Consider the following 10838-nt stretch of genomic DNA (forward strand, 5'->3'; position numbering starts at 1 on the left):
CTGATTGTGCAAGAACAGAATGCCATCATTCACAAAAGTGTGACTCCTCAGTGCAAGCTCATAGTACAAAAAAATCATTAACAAAACAAGCACTAGCAGAGCAAAAATGGCCAGCCAGCGCTAGGCGTATTGGTTTTGCCAAGGCTTGTTTGCTATAGTCGGTCAGTAAAAATAAAGCATACTCAGTATACGGGTTTGTGGCGAATTCTGAGCACTGAATATTCGCAACGATTCTCTGATAAATGCTGTATTCATTTCAGTACTATAAAGAGCAAGTACAGGTATGTACACAGCACGGGAAGCATAGAGGTAGGTAGGTGACTTCTAGATCTATTGGCACGAGGAAGACAGATAACTTGTGTACTGAGCGTGCGCGCATGGGTAGTGTCGCTTCTCTGCGCATGCTCGTTTATACATCACTCATTTGCGCGCCTTGGTACGAGTACAAGCAGTGGGTTGATTAGAGGCAGGAGTTGAGTTGATTTTTACTTTCTTCATTACTGGAGCGTTCAACTGTATGTATATACCTGTAAAATTACAAGAGATTAAAGGAATGTCGCACGAGAACTCCGAAGACGTGAGTAATATTTTGTACGTATGAGTAGTGTGAAAATAGGATATAACATATGTCCCTCTTTGTACTGTGTACAAAAACATGATTATTAACTGACCACGAAAATAGAACCACTGTTATTTGCTGGCTTTGCTGCTCATTCGCTAAAGTAGAGTCTGAAGTCTGGCTCTGGCCCAGCTTGAGGTTCCATTAGAACCTCGAGCCCATAACGAGCCGAGCTTTTATGTGGCTTCTGACTGCCGCCCTCGCACTACCCTCATGCGCACATAGATAAAAACAAAGCATTAACATTTGATGTAAAAAGGAGTGACAGGTAGATATACTTTTAGTGGCTGATTTGTACAAAGTGAAACCAGAAAACCAGGATTAAATATGGCTTCCCCACTTAACGAAAGTGTGTGCTTTTAGGCAAATATTTTACTCATCTTTCTTTTTCTTTATTATTGCATATCACAGCATCTTCAAATGCTTGACATCAGAATACCTGCTGTACAACCCATTACCCGAAGCGTACATGCCATACACTGCAGTTCGCCTAGAAGGCACCGCTCCACAGTAACTTTATATTCTAGTTACTAAAGGGGAAACTTTACTATTTAACTGGCCCCAAGGTAACTACAGTCAAATTTTAGACTCCAGCTTGCAGTCCAGTAATAAGGAATAACTTTGCTGATTTCGTGAACTACACCTTTTTCAGGCTTTTTTCATACGTTTTATTGTTTGCAGTTACTGGAGTACAGTATTCTAGAAAGCGCTGTTAATTGATTTAAACAAGGTGTGGTACTGACATACCACCTGGTAACCCTAAACATAGCAAGTGGCATGGTGAACAACCTCCTGTGGTTCCCGAGGGCCTGTTGTCAGACCCCGATTGTAAGCTGCTGGTTCCCAACCGATGAAACTAACATCATCACTTCAGGTCAATTTAGATGAGGCTAAAAATACGATTTGTTTTTAGCAGTTTTCTTATGAAAAGGGTTCCATAGGTTTGAGTTTGATGGGTTTGTTGCACCACCAGTGACTCTCTGTTCTAGTGTTTGTGGTGTTTTGACTATTGTTAGTTCCAGTTAGAGCACAATATGTCATCATAGTTGAACTACTGCCACTGTTTTTGAGTAAAGACGCTAAAACAATGTATGAAACCCACTGATTATCTGTTGGATCTGGTACACACTAGAAAAACATATAGAAAAATTTGTGAATTACAAGTAAGGGTCCTTGTTTTCAGTTTTATCTATATTTTACAGATAAATACAGACAGAAAAACATTTATTTTCCTGTCTATACATATTTTTAAATGTGGCAAAAAATGGAAATTAGGTTGTGTCTTTTTGAGTGATTCTAAATACTGTCAGTTGTGACTACCAAGCCAATAGCTGTGCAGATTGACAGATAAGGGACAAAAAAACATTTTATTAATAAAACTTAAAAAGAAGTAGATATGGACATTACTAAAATTTGCTTGGGTGTTCATAACATTAAAACCTGTTAGGAATTAAAATAAGAGTGTACATTTGTTTGTTAAATAAATGTGGAAATACACTAGTTTCAGCTTCATTTTTTCACAAAATCCAAAATAAATATGAATAATTACAGCTAAAATTAGGGGCAAAGGGAATATGGATGAATACAAAAGGAAATGTCAAAAGAATAAATACCATAAAATTGGAATCCCGAATTACAAGTAATAACAGGTCGGATTGATAGGCTGATTTATCCAGATAGCTTTATAGGCGAGGTTGCAGATTTTTATGTTAGCCTTCTTTTTATAGAAACACAATGTAAATCACTTAGGATTGGTGAAATATGACCGCGTTTTCTTATACAAGAGATTAATCTTGCTGTGGAAAGGAGCACAATCTTAAGAGGGACTAGAGAGGATGGAGGATGCCTGCTAATAGGGTGTTAATAAAATATAAGCTATAGATAATTCAGGTATAAGTTGTTGTTCTCAGTTGGTTTTGTGATAATGTTTCGTCTAAAAGTTTTCAGAATGAGCTTATTTGCAGATGTGCAGAAGGAGTGTTGTAAAAACCAGGAATGTTACTATGGAGCTGAATAATGGTACGATACCTCCAGACATGAGATTTTTAAAATGTGATGGGTTGGATTTAGTTTTATTGGAGGGTCAAGAAGAGAAACCCTGATTTCTGAGAGCTCAGCATCGGGAAATTACTTGGCATTCAACATCGGAGCTTTGTGTGGCTGTCCAGAGCGAAGAGCAGAGATAGACTAGATGTGCAATGTTTTTAAGTATAATTGCATGGTGTCTCCATATTGGTGAAAATAAATATTTGGCCCTTCAGAAGCATAGTCAAGTGGCTCAAGGTGCAAGTTAACAAAGTTGAAGGTAGGCGGGCTATATGGCACGGCTATTAGGCTTTACAATCTTCACCAATTGATGTCAGAAAAGATGTGATTTATCTAAAGTGGATTTGTTGGAATGTGGATTATTAGTAGTGGTAAATATGCAATTACCACTCGCAATAAGGCCACTAACACAGTCTAGGGCTCAGAATAGGTCACAGAAAATCATTCCTATGCTCAACCCTTGGTAGCGTGGCTGTGAGCTGGCAGGTATGTAAAGCATTTAAAAACACCAATTCAGTAAATAATTAAGACACAACACACAATACAAATCCAACACCAATTTGTAAAAATAGGAAATATTTTTATCTTTAAAATGACTCAAATTGACACCAAAATGAAAAAAAAAACAATGTAGGGAACCTGAGAGATGAATTTTCAAAGAATAAACACTTTCTAGCACTTAGTCACCTCATGGAGTTTTTCCCCCAAAGTTGTTCCAAACATTTGCAAACTTTTGGAACTTCTTCCTGAAATTCCTTTTGAGTGTCCAATTGGTCTGGAACCTCCAAGAGGGTCCTGAAAAGTTTGGGACCACAATTCCCACAGTGCACCTGACCAAAACCCTTAAAAGTCAACTGGATGCACTCCAGTCAGGGGACTCTTGATGGAGTTGATGCAGGTGAGCTATGTTAACTGAACTCCCCCCGGGTGTGTCGTTTTTAGAAATAGCTGGGTTTGATAGGTTTTCCTACATGGCCGTCGAGCCCGGAACAAAAAACAAGGTCATTTTGTGATATATCATTTTGATGTCTCCACAATACGTTTTGGGCCATTTCCTGTTGCGGGTACTAGGCCTACCCACACAAGTGAGGCACCATTTATATCGGGAGACTTGGGGGAATGCTGGGTGGATGGAAGTTGGTGGCTCCCTTCAGATTCCAGAACTTTTCATCACAGGAATGTGAGGAAAATGTGTTTTTTTTGCTTTTTACAAAGTTTTGGGTTTGCAATGTATTCTGGGTAACAGAACCTGGTTAGAACCACACAAGTCACCCCATCCTGGATTCCCCTAGGTGTCTAGTTTTAAAAAATGTACAGGTTTGCTAGGTTTTCCTTGGTGTCAGCTGAGCTTGGGTCCAAAATCCACATCTGGGCACATTGCTAAAAAGGGTCAGTTTTCCCTGGAAAAAGGTGATATGTCCATGTTGCGTTTTGGGCCGTTTCCTTTTGCAGTCACTACGCCTATCCACACAAGTGAGGAACCATTTTTATCGGGAGACCTTGAAGGATATACACATTGACCTCTTGCTGAATTCAGAATTCTGTCTACTTTTCAGAAATGTTTAGCTTTTTAGGATCCATTATTGGTTTCACACCCGTTTCTACCACTAACTGGAACAAGTTTGAAAGCACGATACAACAGGAAAAATAGGCTGCGTCCCAGTAGAATACCAAAACTGTGTAGAAAATGTTGGTTTTCTGTCAAAAGTCTGCCTGTTCCTAGAAGCTCGGAAGAGGGTGATTTTAGCACCATAAACCTTTTGTTGATGCTATTTGCAGGGAAAAAACAGACCCTTTCTTCTGCAGCACCCTTTTCCCATTTTTAGCTATATTTTGGAGAATTTCTCGGTCCCACCCAGGGGAATCCACAAACCCTGGAATCCTCAGGATGTTGGAAGAATAGGACGCAAATTTGGGCCTGGATACCCTTATGTGCACAAAATGTTATGGGAGCCTAAGTGCAAACTAATCCAAATAGCCAAAAAAGGCATGGCACAGGGGGGTTTGGGAGGACAGGCAGCAAAAGTGTTAATGTTTGGAAGCTTGTACTAATATGTTCCTTAAGATGATTGTGCTCTGTGATGAACTTAAGTATAGAAAATGTATATTGTTTAGCTAGGGATCTTTTAGAACTTGGTCAGATGCGTATACTGTGTCACAAAATAAGAGTTCAGAAAATCAAAAAGCTTTGAAGACGATCCAATTAACAAATTCATGTTAAACAAAAATAAATAGGGAGCCTCCAATCCAGTTTTTAGGTCAAGCCCTGAGCCAGCGCGCAAGCGCTGCTCTGGGGTTGGTCTGTGGTAGTTGACTACGTGAGGGAAGCCCCACCCACTCCCCCGTCCACTTTTTCATTGGCTTGTGTCTTTGTCCTTTCTAAATGCTGCCTTCCGATTGGTTTATAGGCTTCTAGTCTCTCCTTATGACGGCCATGTCATCATTTGTATCCTTCCATGGCTACTGGCCCCTTTACTTCATGTTTCATGACTACTATGTTTTTCCCATGCCCCCCCCCCCCGCGGTCCTTGCCTTCTCTCCCGCCCCTCACTTCCATTGTTCGAGTCTTCTCGCACCCCTCACATCAGCCCACCAGCACTCCCATTTGCAATGCAATAGGTCTCGCGTAATTGCATTGCAAATGCTTGTTTCATAACCATACTATCCTCCCTGGCACCTTTGCTGTCCTTTCATCATCATGTGATAACATTTTTATGAAAATCTGGGTATGCCTCAAGGAAAACCTAAATCATACTGCTCTTTCAGACCTCATTTGATCAAGACTTAGGGTCTTATTGTACCCCGTCAAAACTTGATGGATGTCCCATTTGCCATATTTAGAGTGCTATCCTGTCAACTGAACTCTAAATAAGGCCCTTGTCATCTTGATCCACATACAGATACTGAAGTTGTTTTAAGAGAATATGATGATGTTCACTTTGGAATTGACAATCGTGCGCCAGTTCAGCTAAAATTACAACACACAAAATGTAGTCCAACCTTTCCTCGCTAAAAATCATAAGAATATTACTGACACAGAAGCGATAAAGTAATATAGACAAGTCACTCTCTGTGCCTAAGCATAGTACATACTTGATTAGTTGTCAGCAATTCAAATCCTACAGGGTCTTTATTCCAATATAGCCATTCCACTCCTATTGTGTCCCTTGGTCCCTTGAAATCTTATGACTTCCTGTCGACTAACATGGCCTCATGGCGGTGCAGCTTAGGAACTGAATGCCCGCACAAAGAGGGTAGTGGACTCCATCCTTGCTTACTCCACCCACCAACAGGGAGGTTTGGCATCCGCTTTGCCCCGGAGATGCAGTGATCCTTTGCTGAGGGTCTGCGCTTCTGTGCCTTCTCCTGGCCGCTGTGAACCACTGAGGGGGGGTGCAAACCAGCTGTCCTCAGAGGGACCCGGGGTGCTGCCCTCTCATTGCGCTAAACAGCCACGGCTGGGTGAGAACTTCCGTGGTGTGATCCGCCTGGGCTGGGCCTGGCTAAGCACCCCTCCACCCCCACCTGCCGACCATAAGTCCATCCCCAGATTGGGACCGACTCACCGTGAATACATGCCAGCAGCGCTCCTACCCCCTACACCTCTTTAAGGCGTCTAACCCTCCTCAACTTGTCATTAAGGGTGGGACACCTCCATCACAATGTTGACCCCAGCGATTCCACTACTGGCAATTGCTACGACGCCTCAACCAGGGCCCCTATAGGAACCTACTATACTGGGCTGTGATGACGGAGCCCTTCTTCTCTGCACGGAGCCCCCGACCCCAAGGACTGTTGCTCCCACTTCAGCAGCCCCTGGTCCTCGGCACCACTGCTGGAGCTTTCCCACCATGCGTCGCTGTGACCCCAAACAGGCCTAAATCTGCAGACCAGCCAGACCCTCCATCAGATGTCTACGACAGCCGCGAGGCAGTGGAACTCAGACACCCCCCCCCCCCCCCCGGTGGCGTCGCAGCCATCATGGCTGAGTTGAGGGCCAGTTTCTGCGTTAATGACGCATGTTTTGACACACTGGCAGCCCCCCAAGACCGCATGGTGAACGCTTGGACAGGCATGGTGCGCTGCCTTACGCCGTAGAGGAGCAGGTCTCTACCTAGTAGGACAACAGTATCATGCTGACACGCCGGCTGGAGAGGACAGAGCGCCTTTTGAAGGCAGTGGGCATTAAAAACGAGGACCTAGAAGTGATGTCCCGCTGGAACAACATCTGTATCGTCCGCCTGGCGGAATCAACCAACATGGGTACCCCTGAACACTTTATTTAAATTTTGCTCAACGACCTCTTGGGTGCCCAACACTTTTCCTCCACCTTCATAGTTGAGAGGGCCTGTAGGTCTTTGGGCCCATGACCCCCACCTGGCGCACTGTCTCATCCCATTGTTGCCCCCATAATAAACTACAGGGACCGCAACTCAATAAGTAGACTGACCTGAGATAAATCCCCACTGCAGTACCAGGGTGTCACGCTTTCGATCTACCTTGACTTCACACTTGCCGTTCAGGAGGCACGGCGGACATTCTCCAATGCAAAGGCACAGCTCAGAAAGCATGGCCTAAGATACGGCATGATGTACCTGGCCAGGCTTCGCTAATAGTAAACGATAAACCACGGTTCTTTGATACCCCGGCAGGCAAGCAGCTGGGTAACTGCGAACATCGCTCTCTTCGCACCTCCCCGGACTGCTCTTCACCAGAACTGAACATCGCAGCTAGTGCAGAATTTTTCCCTCCCAGCTGATCTGCTACATGAAGGATATATTCTTTATTCTTCCTTAAAGAAGGGCTGTGCTCTCTTTGCTGTTGTGATGTTATTACCATGTTTTGAATATCCTTCCTTTCACTGTTCCCCGTACCTACACTCACATGGTTACAAAGTTATTCAAATGCTTTGCAGTATGGGCACCGAGTTCGGAAGAGTTGCTTGCCCCCCATTATTGCATCCGTACTACGCTGTGTTGGGTTCTTTGTTTCTGGTATTGATATCATGGGTCTTTGCTGGGCTTTCTTTGCCGGGTGTGGGGGGTGGAGGGTTTATTGGGGTTTTGTTGAGATTATACCTCATTCTTGTCTTTCTTTTCTCTTTACTTCCCCCTCTTTACTGAACAAGGTGATGCCAATTGTGAACAGGTATATGAGCGTTCGCAGGGTTGACTCATTATCTTATTTTTATGATGGGGGACTTTAAATGAACTGTGGATTTGACGTTCCTCACCTGGAATGTCTGCGGTTGAACAATCCACGAAAGGGCAAATTGGTTTTATCATATCTTAATCGTTACAGAAATAAGGTTGCGTTTATGCAAGAAACACATCCCACCCCACAGACGACCTCCCCCCTTCCCCCCTTTCGCAGTATCATGGAGACCACACAGATACCTTGCCAACTACAGCACTTATTCCAGCGGCGATTGTATCCTTGTACATAAAAGTCTCCCCTTTGTACACCAAAATACTATGGCTGATGATCAGGGCTGCTACCTGCAGGTGACGGCGACGATGCTGGGGAGGAAACTCCTGTTTTTAAATATACATGCTCCAAACATAGACGACCCTCACTTCTTCAATGCGTCTCCACCCTCTTCGAAAGGTTCGATTCTGTTAGCGTACTATTGGGCAGCGACTTGAATGTGTTATTGGATCCCACTCTAGGTTCTTCAAGTTCCTGCCCAGGAGGCAAGCCGCATTGCGTACATATTTTCAGGAACATGACCAACACACACATTCTCAAGGATGTCTGGTACCTGCGCAGTACCAACACCCTGGGCTACACTTTATATTTTGCCCCACATTCGGAATGGTCACGCCAGGACTACTGGTTTCTCTCTGTGGTCTCTAGCCTGTGGCTCCGGGATGTTCAGGTATTACCATGTACTCTCTCAGACCACACTCTGGTTCGGTTGCAGCTCACGCTCCCATACAGCGGGGGCTGGGAGCTTTGCTGGTCCTTCTCCATGACCGCGCCTGCTTGATAAGGTCTTCCGTTTGGAACTTCACAGTGCCATACTTGAGTACTTTGAGATTAACACGAGGTCAGTAAGTCAATATGCTACTCTGTGGGACGCCTTCAAGGCATGTATCTGTGGCGTCTGCATTTTGAAGCAGGCTGGGGTCTTACCAGACCTCCGCACCAGTTTTGCGTGAGTGGAAGGCAAGTTAGTGTCCATCGATAGAGAAGATACTCCCCGCCTTCCTTATCGTCACTTCACAACCAGTCAGACCTTATAGAGGAATTCAATGACCTGGCAGAGAGAGAAGCTACCTACTTGGTAAGTATGCTGCAATACGTAGATTCGGCAAAGGGGAGCACCCGGACTCACACCGGCATGCCTCCTGCGCCCCTCCATGTGAAGTCGGACACATTACAGACCTCCGCTGCAATGATGGATCCCATGCATCAAGCAACTCTGATATGATCCGCAAGATAGTCTCATATCATAAATCATTATATACTCCCCGGTTATTTTCTGATGCAACGACTCGCATGGCTTACCTTGAGGAGATGGCCATGGTCTGGCTCACTACAGTCCGGGTTCCTGAGCAAATCTTTCTCAGCTGAGGAAATAGTCCAGGCAATTGATTCTTTAGAGTGTACGAAGGCCACTGGCTTTGATGGCCTGTACGGCGCTTTTCACTAGGCAAACAAGCTCGTCCTGATACCGCACCTGCTAGAGGTTTACGCTGAATCCTTAGACAAAGGAGTCCCCCCTCACAATGCATGAAACGGCGATCTTCTTGTTGCTTAAATCAAGTAAAGACCCCACCCAGTGCTCATCTTACAGACCTCTATCTCTACTTAACTTCGACAATAAAATATTGGGCAAAGCAATGGCCAACATGCTATCACTCTTCCTTGACCAAATACTTTCTTTAATCCAGACCGGATTTATAACGCATAGGTTCACCTCACTTAATCTTCGAGTCGTCTTCTCCGTCCTGAATAGGGTTTCCCCAGATAACCCATGGGTGGTTGCTCTTTTGGAAGCAGAGAAGGTTTTCGATTCTCTTGAATGGCCCTTTCTACACGTTGTGCAATCTCGGCATCCCCAACAGATTCATGGCCCTAGTCTCCCTGCTGTATTCCAACCCCACTGCCTGTATTCGGATCAATTGCTCCATTTCTAAACCCTTCTCCATATCCCGAGCCACCAGGTAGAGCTGCCTGCTATCTGCCCTCTTTATTTATTATAGCTATGATAATTCGTCATTTACAGGAGCGTCACATGCATTGGGCCTTCAATTTAAATCCGGCCCTCTTTTGTCAATATACGCTGACGATATCCTGTTGTTCGTCCGACATCCCTCTGATAACCTGGACGCCATAGTGCAGGAGATTGTCCAATTTGGCCTTTTTTTTGGTTTACGCGTTGACTGGACGTAATCCGAACTGTTCCCTGTAACAGAAGCCACAACCCCCCGTCTTGCGAACACCCCTTTCGGTGATCTGCCGACTCTACCAAGTACTTGGGAATTATTCTCCACAGAGACAAGGAGCAAATTATTTGTCTGAACTATGACACTGCCATGGATAGACTCTCCAGACAAATAGACCGCTGGATGCAGCTGCCCGTCGCCATGGCTGGCCGCATAGCTATTATTAAAAATGAATGTTCTCCCACGTTTCCTATACCTATTCGTCAATATTCCTATCCCTTTGACAAAGTCCTTTTTCACATAGCTGTGCAGACTATTGCTAAAATTAGTTTGGGCCAGTCGTAGAACTCAAATTGCTTGGGAAACTCTCACCCTCTCCTGCGACCGAGGCGGATTCGCTGTCTCTGATCTCCGCCTATACTATTTGGTCGTGCAGGCCCATTTTGCTCAATATTGGTTCCATCCAGACGCCTGCCTACCCTACAATAAGCCGGCACAGGACTTAGCAGAACCCACTCCCCTCAACTCGCTTCTGCAGCAGGGCCTCATGCTGGACCCGACAGATATTCAGACCCTATCTACGACACGCTGAGCATGGTGGAAACTCTGTGGGACAGTAGTCTTTGATCTTCTATACTTTCCCGAACTGCCCCTCTCCCCGAACCCTTGGCTACCACTCACAGCAGAGAAGTTAGTACAACACACCATGACTAGGCGTCACCTGCACATCTTCGGGGATGTATTCCCAGATGGACTTGTCAGAACACATACTATCACTGTAC

General features: G+C 44.7%; 1 protein-coding gene across 4 annotated transcripts in view; it reads left to right on the forward strand.

The window, feature by feature from the left end:
- The first annotated feature begins 419 nt into the window (after nucleotides 1-419).
- The window catches only part of LOC146799989 (uncharacterized), a 59588-nt gene continuing 49169 nt past the window's right edge, over nucleotides 420-10838 (forward strand). For 2 of the 4 annotated variants that reach the window (XM_085620918.1, XM_085620919.1), the window contains exon 1: nucleotides 421-577. In XM_085620918.1, the coding sequence (XP_085477044.1) occupies nucleotides 518-577 (60 nt within the window). In that variant the 5' untranslated portion in view covers nucleotides 421-517. Of the gene's footprint in view, nucleotides 578-10838 lie in introns of all 4 variants that reach the window. The other 2 variants (XM_085620917.1, XM_085620920.1) reach the window with 2 other exon arrangements.

Source organism: Triturus cristatus, chromosome 8 (genome assembly GCF_964204655.1).
Source record: "Triturus cristatus chromosome 8, aTriCri1.1, whole genome shotgun sequence".
Taxonomy (NCBI): Eukaryota; Metazoa; Chordata; class Amphibia; order Caudata; family Salamandridae; genus Triturus; species Triturus cristatus.